The 24,094-nt window shown below is 41.7% G+C and overlaps 1 protein-coding gene across 1 annotated transcript in view; it reads right to left on the bottom strand.

Annotated features, from left to right (window-relative positions):
* The window catches only part of Lrrc7 (leucine rich repeat containing 7), a 680,756-nt gene that overhangs the window by 120,485 nt on the left and 536,177 nt on the right, over positions 1-24,094 (bottom strand). Inside the window, exon 10 of the mRNA XM_055614269.1 lies at positions 1,653-1,727. Coding sequence (XP_055470244.1) covers positions 1,653-1,727 — 75 coding nt within the window. The remainder of the gene's footprint in view (positions 1-1,652; positions 1,728-24,094) is intronic.

Raw genomic sequence — 24,094 nt, 5'->3', positions numbered from 1 at the left:
TCTGTAAATAACCCAGATATCCCTTAATTGAGGAATGGATACAGAAATTGTGGTATATTTACAAAATTAAAAAACAAGGAAATCATGAAAGTTGGAGGTAAATGATGTGAACTAGAAAAGATCATCCTGAGTGAGTATCCCAGAAGCAGAAAGACACACATAGTATATATTCACTTGTAAGTAGATCTTAGACATATAATATAGAATAATCATACTAAAATCTGTGCACCTAGAGAAACTAAGCAAGAAGGAGGACTCTGGCTAAGATGCTCAGTCCCTATTCAGAAAGGCAAACGGGATAGACATCGGAAGAGGGCAAAAACAAGGAACAAGACAGGAGTCTACTACAGAGGGCCTCTGAAAGTCTCTACCCTGCAGGATATCAAATCAAAGGGTGAGACTCATAGCCAAATTTTGGGCAGAGTGCAGGGAATCTTATGAAAGAAGGGGGAGATAGAAAGACCTGGAAAGGACATGAGCTCCACAAGGAGAGAGAGAGAGAGAAAAAAATCTGGGCCCAGGGATCTTTTCTGAGACTGATACTCCAACCAAGGACCATGTATGGAGATAACCTAGAACCCTTGCACAGATGTAGCCCATGGCACCTCAGTCTCCAAATGGGCTCCCTAGTGTGGGGAACAGGGGCTGACTCTGACATGAACTCAGTGGCTGGCTCTATGATCACTTCCCTTTGAAGGGGGAAGCAGCCTTACCAGGCCACAGAGGAAGATAATGCTGACAGTCCTGATGAGACCTGATAGGCTAGGATCAGAAGGAAGGGGAGGAGGACCTCCCTTATCAGTGGACTGGAGAAGGGGCATGGGAGGAGATGAGTGAGCAGGGGAGGGAGGACTGGGAGGGAATGGGGGGGGGCTACAGCTGGGATACAAAGTGAATAAATTATAATAAATAAAAATACTAAAAAAGTAAAATTTACTTTGAAGAAATATTGAAACCATCATCTTGGCTGAAAAATTATTTCTTCCAACTGCCTGGACTTAGTTTAGTGTGTTGAAGTGTCCAGGAGGTGGGGGCTTGCTCTGTTGGATGTGTGAGCATAACTCTAGTGTGTGGCCACTAACATCAAGGCTATTATCAGAAGTCATCCTCCCACTAGATGAAACTTCAGCAACAATCTACCTGTAGGATCCTACAGGAGAACCTGCCCCAGGGTGGTATCATGGAACCACCCTTTCACAGAAGGAAAACCTGACTCTGGTTCAGCTTGTATTGGATGCTGTGTGATCCTTGTGACTTTCAAAGGTGTAAGTAGGTTCTACTTGACAAGAAGCAGAAAAAGCCATTTCATTTGTGGAAGGGTTCTTAGAGCACAAATAAAGGCAACTGTACAGTTACCTATGAGAATAAAGTTGCTTTTGTAAAACAAAATGCGGATTAAAAACACAACCATGAGTTTATCAGCTTTTAACTTATCCTCCAGTGTGTAAGATAATGAACACCAAGAGAAATCACAGATGTTTTTCTGCAACTCACAAAAGACATGGAAAATTAAAAACAAATCTGTAAGAGGCACTCAGTGCCTGAGGCCCTAAAATGTGTCTATTTCTTTCCAAGTGCTGAGAAAGGAGATGAAGATTAATGATTGAAAACATAACCACTGTTAGGATACATGCATGGCAAAGCATACTTACCCCAGGCAGCACCTGCAATGCATTGTTGTCCATCCACAGCTCTCTCAAATTCTGTATTTGATCCAGTACTTCAGGCTGGGTGAGAGGCAGGAAGAAAGAGAGGAGAGACAGACCAGGTCAGTCTTCCCTGATCATAGAAATTACATGTCATTTCTTGAATCTTGAGGTTTTATTTAGGAATTTATTATTAATATAAAAATTTCAAGTTTAACAGACCTCCAAAAAGAAAAAACAAGATAATCAGATAGTAGACCTAGAGTTGTCTGGAACCAATCAGAACAATTATTAAAATTAAGACTGGTTACCCAGACATCTTAATCTATTTTTTTAATATAGTTTATTTATCTTTCATATCATTAATTGTTCTCTAATTACTTGGTAAATTTATTCTTTGCATAACTTAAGCTTTTTTCTTTAATTTTTAAAAGCTTTTATTTATTATTAATGTGTATGGGTGTTCTACTTGCATGTATAACTGTGCATCATGTGTACACAGTGTTTGTGGAAGCGAGAAGGGGCCTTAGATCCCCTGGAACTGACCTAATAGACAGCTAATAAGCCTCAGTGTTGATAATGGCAATTGAACCTGGGTCCTCCGGAAGAGCAGTCATTACTCTTAACCACTGAGCCAGCTCAAGTGACATGAGCATTTGAAAGCCAAGGCATCACTGTTTTAGAACACTGTACCCTCACTGTGGCTCTTTGCACATAATTAAGTTCTTATTGTGTGTCTGAGCAACACACACAAAATGCCTGTAGGCACAAAGCATTACAGAACTATGATGTGATAATCACAGTTTAAGTCTCTGATTTCCCATCTCTTCATTTTATCACCAAAGAACTGTTCATGATGATTATAGAGATCCTGCTGTTGTGGGAAGCTCTTTCTTGCCTTAGAGGGAACTGCTAGGCGTTACTTCTCTAGGTCAGGCTGGCTAAACTTTCCCATTTCCAGCCCCTTTTGCTGAGAAGTCTGGGTGACTGTGGGCATATAGATCTATGAAGTGGTATACAAATTAGGCCTTTACTGACAAAAATCATACAGAAATTTATTTTTAAGCATTTTTTGGAACACATATAATCTCAGAATTTAGTAAAGACAAAAGCAAGTGTGCATATAAATAACTTATTTTTACATAAAGAATTAAAATTCTGGATATGTAATACTGTAGAATAGAGAGCAACTTCAACATTTTTCAGAAATGATTAATATTTTGATTTTATAATAATGCTAAGAATGTTGCTTGACAAACATCCCATAAGAGATGGCAAAAGTTGTTTTTTAGAAAAATATTAGAAATTCTGTCCCAATTTCAAGGCAAAATTCACTGGATTTATTTATTTATTTTTAAACAAATGACTTTGTTTCCTCCAAATGTTCAGATCATCGCTGCTTAAATTGTTTTTCACTCTCTACCCTTTCAGTTTTGTTGGGTAACATCTAAAATTTGCACCTCACAAAGGAAATCTAACTTCAGCTTATGAAACTTTCTTCTACTTTAACTTAAATCTGTTATTTAACATCACACATTCCTTATTACAAACCCCTTAGTTCTCACAAGTGGCAAATGTTTTATTTGTGAATTTCATAGCTCACGTTTGAAACCCTGATACACAAAATTGGATGACTGAAATTGCTTAGCACTTGATGAAAAGCCTACTTATGATACTCTCAGTTGTGATGTATGACACTCCTTGAGATTGTCTAACCTCTTCAGGTAATTTCTTTGGAGACAGAAAGGTCACCTTTACAGGGTCTAGGCCTGTTTCAAAGTTACATTAATTTTCTTATTCTCTGTTTTATTTTAGAGTCAACCACTAACATGCCCATAAAAATTTAAAGCTTTGTTTTAATTCATCCACTTTCAGTAATATATAGGAAGAAATTGATGTTATAATTCAGTGATTGTTGAGTGAACAAATAGGTATTCTAGTGACAATAATGAAAGGTACTGCTGAGAAAATATAATTGATTCATAATTGATTAAAATACTTTAGGCCATAGCTTATGAATATTTTAATGTCTGTGAGTTTAATATATCCCATTTAAATACTCAGATAATTGTATTGATGGCATAGGGGAAAAGATGACATGGAAGGAGAGCCAATATGTGAGATAACAAAACCACCATAGCAAGAGATCTGAAGATTTTGGCCAGTTCTCAAAAAGTGACAGTAAGTGGAGGTTTGCTTTGAGTCTTTTGTGCCCAGGCCAAGCAGTCTTCACTGTCTTAATACTGTACCTCTTAAAGGTTCAGTCACCTCTTGCCACTGTCACACCCAGGCTAAACCTTTGTGGGAAAATGGTTCATCCATGTTCAAACCACTTAGTGCTCAGTACTTGGTGAGTTAGCTTTAATCTTTATTTCACAGAGACCCATGCCTAAAGAAATAAATGAATGTACCTCTAGAATACAACTAGCATCTGAGGAAGGCTAGCCTGATCTTAAAGTTATTTGAATTATGGCAACTTAGTTCAGGAGCAAAGTTATCCTCGGGAATGACAACAGTGAGGTCACATGTACATGGTGTTTCTCAGGCAGAGCCTCTTAGTAGGAAGAGATCAGATACCAGAGTTTGGTTTGACTTCTTTGATAGATTCACTCAGCATGTATTAAGGCCCCATTACATTTCAGAATGGAGAAATAACAACGCAGAACAGTCCTCTTGGGAGTTATGTTCAGGTAGTTCACATTTCTGGGTTTGGCCAAGGGAAGCAATTCTGGTTTCAGACACCTCATTTTATAGCACTGTTAGCCATTTACACCTCAAATTTGTTGACCTTGCCAGATTATAAATTTAAGATTGAAAATTATGTAGCAAATATACTCTTGTCTCATAATGTAAACTGGTTTTTACTTTGTTTATTTGAAAATGGTAGCCATTTACATCTTTTAGTCAGGAGCTATGTCAATGTGTTCACTCCTGTTTTTAAAGTCTTCTACAACACAAAGACTGCAAGTCTCAGAACCTATATAGAACATGCTGCACCTGGCCAGTGTTGTCTGTGTTCTTTCCCCATGCTCCACAGGCATGAGGAGCCCCTCTTTCTGAAGTTTTCTCGATTACCACTACCATCTAGTCATCCTAAGCCTGTTTGCCTATCCCTGCTGGCACAGACATCCTTCTTACTATTGGTATTTGAACCACAGCCATGAGCTTATAACACTGAAATGCTGGAAGCCTGTATCCAAAATTCCTTGTCATCTTTGCTTCTCATTCCTCCCAAAGCAACTTATTCATGTGAATGTCCTTGAAGGCCTATCTAAATTGAACAAAAAAGCAACCCATGCTCATAATTGATAGTTTCCTAAAATCCTCATCAGTCACCCTCTTAAAATAACACACAGACTATCATCACAATGATCAGTATCATTCTTGCAATCTCAGCTGTGTGCAGTCTTGAAACCATTTTTTTGGCCACCCCTCCTTGTGTGTTTGTTTCACTTAGCCCAGCATCTCAGAAGACCCATAGAGCAGTTACCAGTGTGGCTTATCACTGACTGTCCTTATTCTCTATTGACCCCTCTTCTTCTGTCCCAAGCATAGATGTGCTATGGGCAGTTTCTCATAACATCATTTAGCAAACTCTTCGGCACAGTATCCCATGTTTAGCATGAATTCAGCAGGACTTTCTGCCTTTTCTGAAACTGTACCAAGATTTGTTGGAGAAAGATCAATTTGGCTTTGACCTCCTTTTACATTCCTGAAAAATGCCTTAAACAGGGGTTGGATGCTCGCTTTTCAACAACTGTCCTCTAGGAAATTGCCTTGTACTCTGGAGATGATTTTTCACACCTTGTCCAAAGTGTCATCTCCTTATATTCCCTCCACCTTTCCTACTGCTCCATGAAGTAGTGACAGTTCAAGTAGACTGACTCTAGCCACCTGAAACCTAAGCCTTAGGCTCCTATGTGTGTAGTTACAAAAATTAGCAGATGCATTTTAAATACAATCATACAAGACATTTCTATTGATGTACAGATTTTTTCTTTATTGTATTTCTCTGGTGCCAGGGTTAATAGCACACATCTCTAAGTCCTACTTCTTGCCTAAGAGTACAGAGTATGAGCTTGACTTAAAAATAGGACAAAACCAAAGCAAACAACAAAAACCACTTAAAAACCCAAATCAAAATAACAATAACAAAAGCACCAAATATTGCCCCTTCCCCAACAAAATCACATTCCTGTGGCATAAAGTGGACCAGGTTGGACCTGGTTGAAGTTGGCTACACATTTAGTTTAAATTTACTGCAATGAATTTATATATTTTCGGTAACTTTTCTGATTCTCACTATACCTGGACTCTAAAATTTGTATGACTTTCTTACCTGCCTTTTGATCTCTTCTGGTTTCTACAGACCCCAGTCTTGAGTTCATCTCCTATCTATGCACAATCTCAGTCTGTGGTCACTGGGTCCCTCTCAGTAGCAGCCATGCTCTTGTTTTATTCATCACTGCCTCTGCAGCCCCTTCTGTTTATCCTCTCTCACCCACTGTTTTTCACAGGAACATGGCAGAAGTATGTTGCCTGCTCTGTCCTAACTCTCATTTTCTCTTAAACCTGCTCTGATGCTTGGAATGGGATATAGGGTGTCTCTATTCTCTCCATATTTGAGCTGGGCCTTAACAATTGTCTGCACATATCAGATTTGGTGCCTACCTAGCAACAGACAAAAAGAATATAAGGAAAGAAAATTTTCAATGTGTAAACACTAAGGTTATATTTATGATTAATTGTGGAATTCTCCTGGATGAGATTGAAGTCTGACATTTTTGGATGGCCCTAGCTGGGCCTAAGATGGTGGTAGTGGTGGGTTCTCTCTCTACATGATCTGGTAACCCCAGAAGTGTCACAGAGACCTCAAGGAAGTTTACAGGTCTGATACTTTCCTGATTAAAAAAAAAACTGTTTAGCAGGCACCTGGGGATTCCTGGAGATGCCTACTCTATACTAATTAGATACCTTGGTGTCTTGACTTTTCAAATGACCTTTGACTTTACCTGGAGCTCTTCCCCCACTCATAGGATAATTAAGTACTGTGTTCTTCTTCTTGTGATACTACACTGCTATTGCATGTAAAGTGGAGGCCTTGTACCACTACATGTAAGTCAAGCATCCCTGGCACCGCTGACCCCTGTGAATCAGACCCCTCCTACTGCCTAAGGTTTATAAATTCCTGATTTCAAATAAACATGCTGGGTATATGCTGTACTCGGAGTGCTGCATGCTTCGTGCTGTGAGCTACCACCAGCTTTCCACCAGGACCGCCTGAGATTTGTCATTTCTTCTAGGGGAAAGGAGGGCTCCTCTCCTCCCTGGAGATTCACTACTGAACTCCCAAAGCTGTAATACTCTATGGAAAATTCTTTCCACACCCAGGCCTAGCACACGGGCCTCACCCTAAATCGCTCTAGCTGTTTCTGAGATCTGGTATCTTTGATTCCATTCTCTGTCCAAAAGCCTCATTCCAGGTCCCTGCTGAAAAGAGAATTAATTGACTAAGGAAAATTTTATGGTTGTGTTTTCAAGACAAAAAAAATTGTAACAGTCATGGCAATATTTTGTTCTAGAATCTTCAGGTGATGTGTAGGTTCTCATTAATAAAATTTTATCTGGAGCAAGCTATGTGGCTTTTGTGATGGACTAATTTCCTTCATCTCAATGTTTGAAATGCTGAAAATATTTAGACATACTCCATTTGCAGTTCTATAACTACACATGCTTAAGAGCTAACCTCCAAAAACATAGAAACTTTTATTTCTTCTGTAGAAGAGAGATATTTTTTCCAATTTAGATATTTCAATAAATGAAAACAAAAGTTACTTTTTTCACATTTTCCAGATTGTTCAAGACTGCTTTAAACTTTCACAGGTTTATCACAGACATGTTCTATACATGTTCATATTTTCAGTCATACATTTTAGATTTTCTTTATCCAATATCAACATTGGTTCATCAAAAATCCACTTTACATCCTTGTTGTAGCCCCCTTCTCCCCTCCCACCCCCTTTCCTCCCTTCCATTCCTTTTATTCAGAAAAGCGGAGCTCCCTTTCCCATCCAGTAAATAGTCTTCACCCTATTTTAGCTGTGAGGTCCACATTGACAATTATAAGTTGTGGAGCAAGGCATGCCTCTGAATCCCTGCAATTAACCATATGCCTGTTGTGAAAATATTGGCAGCAGCCCCTGAAGTTCAAGAAGATGTCCTGAGAAAAGAAGACATCTATGAATTGTTACACACTCCTGATGATTGAGCACTGTGTAACTCAGAACGGGAGTCCTCTTCAAGACAAAGTCAGTATCAGGAACATATAGCCTTTATTCTATTATGCATCTTGCCCAATTACCGGAATGAAAAACCTCAGAGGAATTGTGCCACCAATCTGCGGGTTGGTGAGCATCTCACTGAAGGAAAACAGGAACCAACACATGTGTCTGCGTTATCTTCTCTGCCTCAGTGTGCATATATAGGACATATTAATGAAGATAAGTGTATCTGGAGTCAGAGTTTGTGGTAAATGTAAGTGTCAAAGGAAACACTAAAGGAGTTGACTGAATACGATCAGCCTCTCTGGCCAAGCACTCCATCATAGCTCTTGAAAGTGAAGCATGAGCTGTTCTGCATGTTTTAAACTTATCTATTTTCACATCACTCAGTGCTCCCCCATAGTCTCAGCCTTACCTTTCTCTGTATGAATTCTCTTATGTGAGCAACACCAATTAATAATATGTTTTAAAGCTTGGTTTTGAACAATAATTGAACGAACTGTTTGCCGGTTGTATTAAGGTCAATACAGTTCTACATAAGCAAACCTAAACTACCCTCATGGTGCTACATTCACTTCTTTATTAACCCCCATTTGAGGGCTAATTTATGCTGTCTGATTTAGTAAAATTATAATTTTATTGCCATAATCTACAAGGATCAAGGTCATACAACTCAAAATTGCATGCTCAATTGTTTTGATTATAATAATTTTTGCTTTGTTTATTCAAACATTTTATATTGTAAATGAGTAAAGAGCTTTTGGGTTGTAACTTCAACCTAAACCAATTACAAACACCCTAGTTTTGTTAAGCCAATTTGCATTTCCTCAACTTCAAAGAATACATGTTTTTGGCTACATAATTTTCTAATATTTATAATTCTGGAACTCTGAAAAAGATATCCTTATATACTTCCAGATTTTCCAGCTTTTTGCCCTCACTTGTAGACAGCAAGGAGTCCTTGTGCCCTGCTGAGTTCTCTATATAAAGCACTCCTACTTTTCTTTCCTGTACTAAGTTGCATTCATCTTTCAGGTTTCAGTTCAAGATCACTTCTGCAGGGCATCCTTGGTTTGCTAGTGCAAATTGCACTAGAAACTTCAGGTCATATGTCATGTTAGAATTCTATAAGTCTGATCCCACTTGTTAAAGTGTGTCTTTCTCTGGCTGCTAAATTGAGTGATCAGCACTATTTTTCTTTCCATATTACTATGTATTCTTAAGGCTGAGAGAGGGATCAGTGTGGTCGTTAAAACTACACCAACTGTAAACATTTACTGAACACTGTGCTCTGTTCAGTACAATACAATAGAGAACAAAATATACACAGGGAACTTTAGTCATCCAACTAACTATTGTATGTAACAGTTGATAAATGGAAGAATGAATGTCAAAACTTAATGATACCTGGCTTTGACATCATGTAAGAGCAAGTGCTAACTTGGGCTTTGCCTCATTATGTTGTCCACAGAACTCTACAAGCAGTCGGTCAGTTGCTAATGATAGTCTAGAGATTGCTGAGTGCACAGGTGTGTTAATCATTCTGACCTAGACACAAACTAACATACATACATTTAATATATACATAAATGTGTAAACATGCATATATACATATAAATATAAAAATAATTTATTACCCTTCTTGTAACAAGCTACTCTTTTTTCCATCTGTAAATAGGATGCTATTATTTTTTGTCTAGGCTTAGTTTTATTGTTGCTTTATTTAGCTTGAGTAAGTTAGTAAAAGTTTGCTAAAAATGCAAATTCTTATGGCTGTCATATGAAAAATGTTGCCCATATTTTTTCTTGTAGCATATACTTTGGTCTGTTTTCTCCTTTTCTATGGAATTTTGAACAGACACTTGGGCAGGTTTCTTCTGTATCAATCTTATGTTTCTGCTTGTGCCATGGTGATGGATAAATGCCAAGTCAGCTTTATGACTCCCTTGTTGATCATCAATCACATCAAGGCACTCAATTTTTATTTTATTACATGAAAATGAAATTAGAGCTTATGCTGTGGGAAGGCACTTTGTTTCATTCCTTTGCACACCTCTGGCTCTTGTTGACCTCATTGTTGACCCTCCATGTGTGCTCCTCAACCCAACCCTTTCCTTTTGATTCTGCTAATCTCCTGATCAGCATGCCCTCCCTCCTCCATACATTAAACAGGACTCATTTTTTCAAGGTCCACAAAGTCTTGTACCTTGAAGAATGTACCTTAATTGCTTTATTCATAATTCACCCTGTGAACACACCAGTTCCTAGTAATCCAGCATCTACTGTGGTCATTGTTTAACCCATATATTCAGGGGAAATGAGATGATTAGGTGGTGGTCATATGTCCTTTTCTTAGGATGCTTATAGTAGCCTGTCTCTCCAGGAAATAACCCTTTCCTGAAAGTAAGAGTATGCTTCATACTTCTCTGTATTGCCCTCAGGATGGAGACAGTGTCCAGTTTATGGCAGGATTGAAAAAATAAAAAAACACTTCTATTGGCTGATTAATAGAGGCTATTTTCATTCATAAAATAGTCTTTATAGCAAACAAGAGGACAATATGCCACCTGTGTTTTCTATGCTCTGTTGTCATCAGCTAGACAGATGAGAAGATTGCTGCTTGTCACTGCTGACAAACACAGAGATTTTTATGCTGAGATGTTGGAGGTTCCTGAAAGTGAGTAGAGAGTTCTAACCTCTCTCTTGTCATGAGGGTAACCTCATGACAAGTACATGTTTATGTTTGGTTAGATGTAAATTTTCTTTAAATTGTTTTTCTGTCTTACTAACACCATATAAAAATGTGCACTCAGGGTGGGTTAGAGCAACAGCTACCCATAAAGCTAATGGCAATATCAGCTGAATAGCAGATGAGGCTTGAGAAAAAAAAAAAAAAAGAATTTCTTCAAGTTAAGGAGCTGTCTCTTGGAGAGTAACAAAGCTAAAAAAACCTGAGCCCAGAGGGTCCTGAAAAGACTGATGCACCAACCAAGGACCATGCATGGAGAGGACCTAGACCCCCTGCTCAGATGTAGCTGTTTGGCAGCTTAGTCTCCATGTGGGTACAAGTAAGGGGAGCAGCAGCTGCCTCTGTCATGAACTCAGTTGCCTGGTTTTTGATCACTTGCTCCTGGATATGTGGTCTTGCCAGGCCACAGAGGAAGAGGATCCAGGCAGTCCTGATGAGACCTGATAGGTTAGGATCAGATGGCAGAAGAGGAAAACTCCCCCTCTTAGTGGACTAGGGGAAGGGGATGGGGGGGAGAGGGAGGGAAGGTGGAACTGGGAGGAGTTGAGGGAGGGGCTTCAATCAAGATATATAATTAATGAACTGTAATAAAAAAAAGTATTCTTTATCACACACACACACACACACAGAAAAGCAAAAACAAAAACAAAAACAAAACAATAGCAAAACAAAGTTAAAGAGCTAAAGGGACCAAATCAACAGTGTTGAAGAGAGTCTGGAAAAGTCACAATCTCCATGTTGCTTTTGCAACAAATGCTGTATCCCAGTTGTGCAGCAAATACACCAGAGAAGGGGAGATATTTCCTAGTAACCTTCTTGTGTTTCACAGAGTCTTATGTGTGACATATTGGTGAATAGGAGGGCTCTTTGACTCTGTGGAATGTAGATTTCAAAGTTTTGTGGGATCATGAACCATAGTTATCATCCTTTATGAAGTTGTGCATTTTTGTGTTATTTTACACAGTTTCTATAAGTTCTGTACCATTTTTGTGTGTTTATCATATATACAGGCCAACTCTGCTGTGAGCCCCAGATGTTATGCACAGCTCAGGAGCCTTTTATAAGTCCTGAGCCTGTATTTCTTCTATTGGTTATTTTCCCCCATATGTTTCAAAGACATTCAGACTCCATGCTGCCACAACTCTCTTATCTTCAGTTCATTTTCCTCTCCAGCTATGTTCCTCTCACCTTTCACCCAGACCACAGCCAAAGCCACACACCAGATTTCCTTACCTCCTCATGCTCTGAAACCCACCCATTTTCTCCATTTGCACTTTGGCTTTAGCACAATATTTCTTAGACCACTATCATTTTCACAGATTACTGTTTTGTTTTTGTTGCTATTGATATTGTAGCTCCGATCTCACCTTGAGACACCTAGAGTGAGTGAGTAGTGAACAGTTGTTGGCAAGTCATCTCTCATGTCAGAGTACTTTTAATGCACAGTCTTGACTCTTTAGACAGGCTGCCACCCACGGTTGAATGTCAGGTTCTTTCACAGCATCGACGACACTGCTGTCCTAGCTGCAGTTCTTTCCTAATCTTTATTCCTTCATTCTACGGTAGGGTCACTCTTGGTGCACCGTTACACAGCCTTCCCAGCTGTCTCACGTTTCTCACTGCAGGGCCTTCCCAGAGCTGTACTCTCTTCCTTTCTACTTGCAAAGCTTCTCTTTTCTGAACTTTCATGCCTTTTTAAATAGAAGCCAGCTTTCAGCTTTCCTATCTTATTTTTCTGTCCAGCTTTCTGTCAGCTGCCACACTAATTTGCATTCTTGTTATTAAGTTTGGATTTCTAAAAAGCCAAAGTTGTGTTTAATTAATCTTTAGAACCTCAATTCTTACAGAATATCTGCATGAACAAACAGGGCAACTGTGTGCTGCATGGACAAATAGTAAGCTGACTCAAGGCACCAGAGGGATTTGTCTTCCATTGCTCCCCAAATCCCACCCAAATGACAAAATCAAAACTAAATGGAAAGAAATGAAGGGGAAAATGCTGCTGTTAGTGAGCAGGAAAGACAGAGCAAGAGGCTAGAACTTAGAAGAGGATTTGTAGAAGTAATAAAGTAAAATTGATTATCCTAAAATGTTCCATTATCATCCATTGGTGACGTCATAAAATCACAAGGACTCTCTTTTGGAAATCAGAGTTCTTTGATTCCCTTAATGAGCTCCAAAAGTCTGTAAGAATTGCTATTTCTGTTGAGAGGGAAAAATCCTAGTATCTGTGAACACAAAAAGTACATGCCCTCCCTGCCTGTCCAGTTCAGCAATAGGAAAGCAATACAGTGAGTGGTTTATTTAGACTTGGGATGATGAGTGAAAGTGAGATATTTTAATGTTACTTCCATTGATTTCTCTCATGATGTGGAGGGGGTATCCACAGGCATGCTGGGGGGGTGGTGGCAGGATTTTTTTTTTTTTTGGTATGTTTGATACAGATTTGATGGACTGTCTTTGCATGTTCTGAAATAATTTCTGTAGATGTTTGATGGGCACTATTTAGAGTTCAAACTCCATGGAATCTTCTGGAAATACCTTCACAACTGATTCAGAAACTGATTCCTTCTCCTATCTATTGCTCTGATCCCCCAGATATCCTTGTTCTTGCCTAGATTACAGGAATAATTTTAATAGCTTCTATGACTCCACCATGAAACCTTCAGTCTAAAACTGTTCTTGCTCAACATCACAGCCAAGGAGATAACAATAATGCTGTGTAACAGAAAGCCATCCATATGTTAAAAGTACAACGGCTTAATGAGAGTCCCAGCAAAGCTTTTCTGACTCAGTTTACTAAAGGGTTAGAAGTTCTCCCTTGCTCAGCACTGGTTCGTTGCCACCTCCTCTTTGCATTCTGTGGTGTCCTCTGGTCTTGCAACTTTCAGCTTTATTGCAATGTTAGAGGTGTGCGCTACTCTTCTGCATGGAGCCTCCTTCCCTGCACATCTGCATGGCTTCCTAGTCATCAATTCAAGGGCTTTCCAAAATGTCACCTTCTGTGTGAGTATTACAAGGCTACCCTATGTTCACCTTCTCTACCTATTACTTTTTCTTTATATTTCTTTTTTTTTTTTATCATTTTCAGTGTCTTTTAGTTTTGGTTTATTGCGAAGTCTGAAGTCAAATAACGTTTTCTTACTAATTTATTTTAAATACTTTATTTAAGTATTACCATTTTTGGAATGTAAATATAGAAGTCTTAAGTTTGATTCTGATTTTAAATGCACTGTTTATTTTCTGGTTAACTTACAACCTTACACATAGCCCAACACTCTGGCTTCACTCCAAGACTACATAACACATCTATTTTGTTTTAAAAACCTTGATTGTGAACTTGAGCTCATATTAACACAATTTACTCTCGTTCCTTCATGTCTTTTTCATCCCTTTAATTTTTCAGGTTGAAATGTTGACAGAATCACTTGCATTTTACTAAATTGAAAGAACATGCCCTCTCATTATAGAGGTAGGTTGATTCCGTTCACAGTGGCCATTATGGTACTGCAGTAAACAGGAAAAAGCTCCTTTCCATTTTGTTTTTGTTTTTTTAAGACAGGATTTCTCTATGTAATACCCTTGGCTGCCCTGGGCTCACTTTGTAGATCAGGCTGGCCTCAAACTCTCAGCAATCTACTTGCCTCTGCCTCCTGAGTGCTGGGATTACAGGTGTGCACCACTATGCCCAGATGAAAAAGCTCCTTTCATAGCAAACCCAGTAAGGTGATTTATGTTATTGCTCTTTGAAACCACAAAACAAGTTTTAAAAAAAAATTTAAAAAAATTATTTATTATTTATTACAATTTATTCACTTTGTATCATGGCTGTAGCCCCTCCCCTATCCCATCCCAATCCCACCCTCCCTCCCTCTTCTCCCCCTATGACCCTCCTCTAATCCACTGATACAGGATGTCCTTCTCTCCTTTCAGATCCTAGCCTATCAGGTCTTCTCAGGGCTGGCTGCATCAGCTTTCTCTGTGGCCTGGCCTCCTTCTCCCCAAGGCTTCCCCATGGGGAGGTGATCAAAGAGCCAGCCACCGAGGTCATGTCAGTGCTTACTAGGGCACCCACATGGAAAATGAGCAGCCCATGGGCTACATATGAGCAGGGGGTCTAGGTCCTCTCCATGTATGGTCCTTAGTTGGATTCTCTGTGGGCCCCCCTGAGCCCAGATTTTTTTTTTTTTACTCTGTTAGACTCCTTGTGGAGCTCCTGTCCTCTCCAGGTCTTTCTGTCTCCCCCTTCTTTCATAAGATTCCCTGCACTCTGCCCAAAGTTTGCCTATTAGTCTCAGCATCTCCTTTGATACCCTGATGTGTAGAGTGTTTCAGAGGCCCTCTGTGAAGGGCTCTGTTCCATGTCTTCTCCCACTTCTGATATCTATCCTGTTTGCCTTTTTGAATGAAGTTTCAGCCTGTTTCCTAGGGTCCTGAACAATGAGTTGTTCAGCTTCCTTAGGACTATAGATTTTAGTATGTTTATCCTGTATTATATGTCTACTATCCACTTGTGAGTATATACCATGTGTTTTTTCACTTCTGGGTTACCTCACTCAGGATGATCTTTGCTAGCTCCATCCATTTTCCTGCAAATGTAATGATTTCCTTATTTTTAATTGCTGAGTAGTATTCCATTGTGTAAATGTACAACAATCTCTGTATCCATTCTTCAGTTGAGGGACATCTATGTTGTTTCTAGATTCTGGCTATTATGAATAAAGCTGCTATGAACATAGTTAACAAGTTAAATATTCTTGTTGTATGGTTGAACATCTTTTGGGTATATGCCCAGGAGTGGTATAGCTGGATCTGAGAAAGCACCAGATTGATTTCCAAAGTGATTGTACAAGTTTACATTCCCACCAGCAATGGAAGAGAGTTCACTTTTCTTCACAACTTCTCCAGCATGTGTTGTCACTTGAGTTTTTGATCTTAGCCATTGGGATGGGTGTGAGGTAGAATCATAGCTATGTTTTGATTTGCATTTCTGGATGACTAAGGATGTTGAAAATTTCTTTAAGTGTTTCTCAGCCATTTGATATTCCTCTATTGGGATATTCCTATTGGGAATTCTGTTTGGCTCTATGCCCCACTTTTTCTTTTTTAAAAATTAATTTCAATTTATTCACTTTGTATCCATGCTGCAGCCCCCTCCATCATCTCCTTCCTGTCCCATCCACCCTTCTTCTTTTCACCCTTTCCTTAGTCCCCTGAGAGAGGCCATCTATCTGACCTTAGCTTATCAGGTCTCATCAAGGCTGGCTGCATCATTTTCCTCTGTGGTCTGACAAGGCTGTACCCCTCAGGGGGAGGTGATCAAAGAGTTCTCTGAATTCATGTTAGAGGCAGCCCCTGTAACCCCTTACTAGGGAACCCACTTGGAAACTGAGCCCCTTATGGGCTTCCTTTGAACAGGGTGTCTAGGTTCTCTCTCTGACCTGTAACCCATTTTTTTTTTAATTGGATTACTTGTTTTTTTGGTGTTTAATTACTTGAGTTCTTTATACATTCTGAATATTAGCCCTCTGTCAGATGTAGGGTTGTGAAGATCTTTTCCCAGTCTGTAGGCTGTGTTTTGTTCTGATAATAGTGTCCTTCATTTTACAGAAGCTTTTCATGAGGTTTCATTTATTGATTGTTGATCTTAGAGCCTGTGCTGTTGGTGTTCTAGTCAGGAAGTTGTCTCCTGTGCCAATGAGGTCTAGGTTCTTTCCCACTTTTTCTTCTAATAGATTTAGTGTGTCTGGTTTTATATTGAGGTCTTTGATTCACTTGGACTTTACTTTTGTGCAGGGTCGTAGATATAGATCTATTTGCGTTTTTCTACATGTAGACATCCAGTTGGACCAGCACCATTTGTTGAAGATGCTCTCTTTTTTCAAGTGTGTGGTTTTGGCTTTTTAAAATAAAAAAAAATCAAGTACCTGTAGATGTGTGGGTTTATTTCTTAGTCTTTGATTTCTTCTATTGATCCACTAGTCTATTTCTATGCCAGTATGATGCCGTTTTTATTACTGTCTATAGTACAGCTTAAGATCATCTCCAGAAGATCTTTTATTGTTTAGGATTGTTTTAGCTATTCTGGGTTTTTACTTTTCCTTATGAAGTTGAGAATTGTTTGTTCAAGATCTGTAAAGAATTGTGTTAGTATTTTAATGGGAACTGTATTGAATCTTTAGATTGCTTTTGGTAGGATGGCTATTTTTACTATGTTAATCCTACTGATCCATGAGCATAGAGATCTTTCCATCTTCTGATATCTTCTTCAATTTCTTTCTTCAGAGACTTGAAGCAAAACAAGTTTTTATTTGCATGCTAGACAGTGGAAACCATGAATTGAGATCTGTGCCAATAGATGTTGCATTGGGGATGATGGTGATCCCCTTTAGATCCTCTCATGAAAGAAATATATGCAACTATTTTCATTGGAAAAATTATTATAACTGAATCATTCATTAAGGATTCCTTTCATATTCCAGAATTAGTTGGTGTAATAAGGCTCTTATTGTTGTGAGAGAGCACCTCAACAATATGTAACTTGGGGAGAAAATGGTTTACTTTTATAGCCCATCATGTCAGAGCATAAACTCAAGCAGGAACCTGGAGGTAGGAGCTGATAAATAGGCCATGAGGAAAGTTGTTTGCCAATTTGTTCACCATGGCTTGCCCAGTTGGCTTTCTTATAGCATCCAAGACCATTAGTCCAGGGGCTCTCTCATACAGTGAGCTTGGCCCTCTCACACTGATAGTCAATCAAGAAAATGCACTGGGAGGGACAAGATGGCTGCGCCAGAAGAACACTGTGTCTGAGGAGCAGGACTACGCTTTCCATACAGCGACCAAGAGACTGAACTCTGGGCCCTAAAACAACATCAATCGTGTTTCCCAAATGAGAGGAAACCCCCACGGCTTGGGTATCAGTCGGGTCCACTCTCAGATCACCCAGCCAGAACCCAGAGCACCAGGTCGCCAGGCCTGAGACACAGGCCTGTGTGTCCTGATCATCTTTCCTAGGCTGAATGGTGGGCACAAAAACACCAGAGACTGGGAGTCCCTGTCGTGAGAAAAACTCACAGAGAAGGAAGGAAATGTGACTGGCCACGGGTCACCTAGTCTTTTCCTGGAAAAGGTCTCGCAGACTGGTGGGTGCGAGCCGCCATCACTGAACTGGGCTCCAGCTGCCAGCATAGAGACTTGTTGCACATCCAGCTCTCCATCACAGACAGAGCTGTGTGCCCCAGGGCAACAGAGACTGAGAGTCCCTGTCGGGAGTAAACCCCACAGGGAAGGAAGAAAACGGGAAACTGAATTAGGTCATCTAGTATATCCCTGGACAAGGTCCCACAGACTGGCGGGTGCGTGCACTGCCAGCCCAGAGACCTGCTCTGCACCAACTATTCCTCACAGAGAGAACTGTGCGCCCCAGGGCACCAGACACTTAGAGTCCCTGTCGGGAGAAATCCCCACAGGGAATGAAGCAAAGGGGCCGGACTTAGGCCACCCAGTATATCCCTGGAAAAGGACCCACAGACCGGCCCAACCCAGGGACCTGCTGTGCACCAGCTAGCCTGCTGCTACCAAGAGAGCCGTTCTCACCCGCCACAGATTACCATTTGGGTACTGGGGCACAGAGCCCCAACCTTAGACCCACAGAAGCCCAGGATCCCCGAGATCAACCCCCAGATACTGCTCCAAGAGGCAACCAGTTATCCCTAACAAAACCGAACAAACCAGAGGACACCCAGGTTACAGCAGCAGCTCATTAAATTTACAGCAAGAAAGCGAGAAGAAGGGCAGCTGTCTCCAGGACTTCTCCAGGTGAGAGGAGAGCCCTCTTGACTAACAAAGACCACAGTTACCACTCAGGTCTGTATGCCTGAGGTGAACTGTGGCAACTCCTGAAAAACACCAGCCATACAGTGACCATACCCAAAATTTGAGGAGGCTTCCTTCAGAAAAAAATCATCTTCCTGCCAAGGGGATTCTCTCCACCACAGGATTCCAGGAACCACCAGAAACTAACTCCCAACACCTAAGACAGCCCAATGGGTAGAGGCCAGCATAAAAGCTCAACCAACAAAAGACAGACCAATATGGCATCTCCAGAACCCAGTCATCCAAGTAGCCCTGGACACTCTAGCATAATTGAAATTCAAGAAGATGACCCAACATCTATGCTCATGAAGAGGATAAAAGAGGAAACAAATAAAATGCGTAAAGACCTAGAGGAAGATAAACTCAAACAGATTATGGCCATCCGTGAAGAAACAGAGGAAGTTGCAGCCAGTTTGTGGCCTTTAGAGAGGAAATACTTAAATCACTGAAAGAAATAAAAGAAACAGAGGATTGTTCAAACAAACAGTTGAAGGAATTGAAGGAAAAACAGGAAAATACAGTCAGACAGGTGGAGGACATCAACCAAACGGCTCAAGATCTGAAGATAGAATTGGAAAAATTAAAGAAAACATAAATGGGACAGGACAAGATGGCGGCGCCGGGAGGACACTGTGTCTGAGGAGCAGGACAGCAGTGTTGGCACAGCAACCAGGAGACTGAACTCAGGGACCTGAAACACAAGCGTTTGTAATTGTCAGGTGAAAGGAAAGCCTACAGTGTGGAAATTAATTGGGACTGACCTCAGGTCACTCAGTCAATACCTGGTAAATGTCCTGGGGACCAGCCGTGCGCCCTCCACCTGAGATCGGAGCACACAGCCTCCTGCAGCATCCCTAGCCACCATCCAGGATCAGGACACACAGCCTCTGGCCCAGAATGAGGTGCTCAGCCTCGGGACCAGAGCGGAGACCTCAATTACCGGCCCAGAGCAGAGTGCACAGTCTCTGGCCCAAAGAAGGGCACACAGCTGCCAGCCCAGATCAGCGCGCTCAGCCTTGGGCCCAGATCGGCTACCCCAGCTACCATTTCAGACGGGGTTGGGGCACAGCCTCTAGCCCAGAGTGAGGCGCCAAGCCTCTGACCCAGAGCAGAGCCCTTAGTTGCCAGCCCAGAGAGGCATGCACAGCCTCTGGCCCAGAAGGGGACACATACTGCCAGCCCAGATCAGAGCACAGAGCCTCAGGACCAAAGCGGCGCCTGCAGCGGCCATTCCAGACTAGGGTGTACAGCCTCCAGACCAGAGTGGCGCCCCCAGCTGCCATCCCAGACAGGGACACGCAGCTTCTGGCCAAGAGTGAGGTGCCCAGCCTCTAGAGCAGAGAGGAGCCCTCAGTTGCCAGCCTAGAGAGGAGTGCACAGCCTCGGGACCAGAGACTTGCTCTCACCTTCCCAGATAAAACTGTGTGCCCCACGGTAAGAGACTGAGTTTTCCTGTTGGGAGAAAACCCCACAGCTAGGGAATCATCAGGTTCTTGAAGAGGGCTGTACCTGGCAAACTGTAACAGCAGCAGCAGCTCACTAAATTCAGAACGAGAAACCCAGCAGCGGGGCAGCTGTCTTGAGGATTTCTATGGGTGAGAGGACAGCCCCCCTGACTAACAAAGACCACAGCTACTACTCAGGTCTATACGCCTGAGGTGAGCAGTGGCAATTCCTGAGAAACACTGGCAATACAGTGACCATACCCCAAAAGCAGAGGAGGCCTTCTTCAGGAAAAATCATCTTCTGGCCAAGGGGATTCTCCCTACCTCAGGACTCCAGGAAGTACCAGAAAGTAACAACCAACACCTAAAATAGCCCAATGGGTAGAGGTCAGCGTAAAAGCCAAACCAACAAAAGACAGAGCTATATGGCAGCTCCAGAACCCAGCCATCCAGGGGTGAGCAGCCCTGGACACCCCAGCATAATAGAAAATCAAGAAGATGACCTTACATCTATGCTGATGAAGAAGATAATAGAGGAAACAAATAAAATGAGCAAAGAATTAGAGGAAGAGGGGCGGGGCAAGATGGCAGCGCCGGGAGGACTCTCATTCTGAGGAGCAGCACAGCAGGATTGGCACAGTGACCAGCAATCAGAACTCGCGGCCATAAAACACAAGTGGTTGTGTTTCTCAGGTGAGAGGATACCCCACGGTGGGGGATTCGATCAGCTTTAACTCACCCGGCAAAACCGCGGAAGAGATCCCCGTTCCGCCAGGCGCTTGGTCGCCAGCCCAGAGCTACCCGCCAGCGCGATCTGGTCACGGTCCCAGACTGAACTGTGGGCCCACAACACCATAGACTGGATCTCCCAGTCGAGAGATAACCCCACGGAGCAGGAAACAATTGGGACCGACCCCAGGTTACCCAGACATCCCCTGGAAAAGACTCGGGTTCCGCGGGTGCCCCAGGAGCCAGCCCGGACCCAGAGCCGGGAGGGACAAAGGCGCCTGCCTGCACAGAGCCCTGCCTGCGCGCGTGATTCGCCGCCTCAGATAGAACTGTGGGCACCAGGGCAACAGGGCACCAGACTGCGTGTCTCTGGCAGGAGGAAACCCCCAGCGGAGGGGGTCAGCAGCTCTAACGCTTAGGACACCCAGCACCAAAACACTTCCTGGACTCACGCAGACTCTAGTGCAGGCAGAAGCGCTGCGCTCTGCCGCCATTGTTGCGTTCCCCTGGGGCACTGGGACACACAGCTGCATCCTCGGATCTGCAGGAGTCGAAGAGCCATTACAGCAGCCCTCAGATACTGTGCCAGGGATCGGCCAGTTGTCCCTGGCTGGACTGCCAAAACTGTAGGAATCCCTGATCCTTCAGGGGGGCTGCACCCACAGCGTCTGGACCAGAGCAGTGCCTGTAGCCGCCATCCCAGACAGAGACACACAGCTTCTGGTCCAGAGTGAGGCACCCAGCCTCCAGACCAGAACAGTGCCCCCAGGTGCCAAATCAACCTAGGTGCACATTCTCCAGGTCCAGAGCAGAGCAATCAGCCTTTGGCCCAGAGACTTGCTGAGTGCACCTCCCACTTTCTCAGACAGAACTGTGTGCCCCAGGATAACAGACTGAGTTTCCCTGTTGGGAGAAAACCCCATAGCTAGGGAATCAGCAGTTTCTTCAAGAGGACTGTACATGGAAATTTAGTGAGCAGCAGCACACTAAATTTATAACAAGAAACCCAGCAGTGGGGCAGCTGTCTTGAGAAATTTTATGGGTAAGAGGAGATCCCCCCCTGCCTAACATAGACCACAGCTACTACTCAGGGCTATAAACCTGAGGTGAGCAGTGGCATCTCCGGAGAAACACTGGCCATACAGTGACCATAACCAAAAATCAGAGAAGGACTCCTTCAGGAAAAATCATCTTCCGGCCAAGGGGATACTCCCTACCTCAGGACTCCAGGAAGCACAGAAACTAACAGCCAAAACCTAAATCAGCCCAATGGGTAGAGGTCAGCGTAAAGGCTCAACCAACAAAAGACAGAGCAATATGGCATCTCCAGAACCCAGCCATCCAGGGGCGAACAGCCCTGAACAATGCAGCATAATAGAAAATCAAGAAGAGGACCTTACATCTATGTTGATGAAGAGGATAATAGAGGAGACAAATAAAATACGTAAAGAATTAGAGGAAGATAAAACCAAACAGATCATGGCTATCCGTAAAGAAATGGAGGAAGATAAAGACAAGCAAATTAGGGCCATCCGTGAAGAAATACGGGAAGATGCAGCCAAACAGCTTGTGGCCTTCAGAGAAGAAATAATTAAATCACTGAAAGAAATCAAAGAGACAGAGTTGAAGGAACTAAAAGAAAAAGAGGAAAATACAAGCAGACAGGTGAAGGAAGTAAACAAAACAACTCAAGAACTGAAGATAGAACTAGAAAATTTAAAGAAAACACAAATGGAGGAAATAATGGAGAGGAAGAATTTAGGGAAGAAAACAGGAACTACAGAGGTAAGCATAACCAACAGAATACAAGAAATGGAAGAAAGAATCTCAGGTGTAGAAGATACAATGGAAGAAATCGATGTATCTGTCAAAGAAAATGTGAAATCCAAAAAATTCCTGACACAGACCGTCCAAGAAATCCAAGACAATATGAAAAGACAAAATTTGAGAATAATAGGAATAGAGGAAAAAGAAGACTCCCTTCTCCAAGGCCCAGAAAATATTTTCAACGAAATCATTGAAGAAAATTTCCCCAAGTTAAAGGAGAAGCTAATAAGGATACATGAGGCCTACAGAACACCCAACAAATTTGACCAGAAAAGAAAATCCTCCCGCCACATAATAATCAAAACAGGAAGTATACAGAACAAAGAAAAAATACTAAAAACTGCAAGGGAAAAAGGCCAAGTAACATATAATGGCAAACCCATTAGAATCACACCTGACTTTTCAACAGAAACTATGAAAGCCAGAAGGGCCTGGACAGATATCATGCAGACCCTAAGAGAACACAGATGTCAACCCAGGCTACTATACCCTGCAAAACTCTCAGTCCTCATAGACGGAGAAAACAAGATATTCAATGACAAAAACAAATTTCAACAATACCTACACACAAATCCAGCATTACAGAAGACACTGGAAGGGAAAATACAACCCAAGAAAATTAGCTTCTGTCAAGAAAACACAGGAAATAATTAACCTTACTACAGCAAAACAAAAAGCAACCAAGCACACAAACTTATGAACACAGCCAACATCAAAATCAAAGGATCTAACAGCCACTGGTCATTAATCTCTCTCAACATCAATGGACTCAACTCTCCAGTAAAAAGACACAGATTAACAGAATGGATACGTAAACAAAACCCAGCAATCTGTTGCATACAAGAAACACACCTAAGACACAAAGATAGACATTACCTGAGAGTAAAAGGTTGGAAGATGACTTTCCAAGCAAATGGACCCAAGAAACAAGCAGGAGTAGCCATTCTAATATCCGATAAAATAGACTTTCAACCAAAAATAATAAAAAGAGATGAGGAAGGACACTTCATACTCATCAAGGGAAAATTCCACCAGGAAGACATCACAATCCTGAACATCTATGCCCCAAATACAAGAGCACCCACATTTGTAAAAGAAACATTGATAAAATTTAAACCACATATAGATCCCCACACATTAATAGTGGGAGACTTCAACACCCCACTCTCAACAAAGGACAGGTCAACAAAACAGAAATTAAACAAAGAAACAATATCTCTGACAGAGGTCATGAATCAAATGGACCTCACAGACATCTACAGAACTTTACACCCAAACACAAAAGAATTTACCTTCTTCTCAGCACCTCATGGAACCTTCTCCAAAATAGACCATATAGTTGGTCACAAAGCAAGCCTCAACAGATACAAGAAGACTGAAATAATCCCTTGTATCCTCTCTGATCACCATGGAATAAAGCTGGACTTCAACAACAACAGAAATAGCAAAAAGCCTACACACTCATGGAAACTGAACAACTTGTTACTAAATGACAGCTGGGTCAGGGAAGAAATAAAGAAAGAAATTAAAGCCTTTCTA

This window comes from Psammomys obesus, unplaced genomic scaffold, assembly GCF_907164565.1.
Source record: "Psammomys obesus unplaced genomic scaffold, mPsaObe1.curated_primary_1811, whole genome shotgun sequence".
In the NCBI taxonomy this organism is placed as follows: Eukaryota; Metazoa; Chordata; class Mammalia; order Rodentia; family Muridae; genus Psammomys; species Psammomys obesus.
The sequence above is the reverse complement of the archived record's forward strand: the minus strand, read 5'-3'. Positions and strand labels throughout refer to the sequence as shown.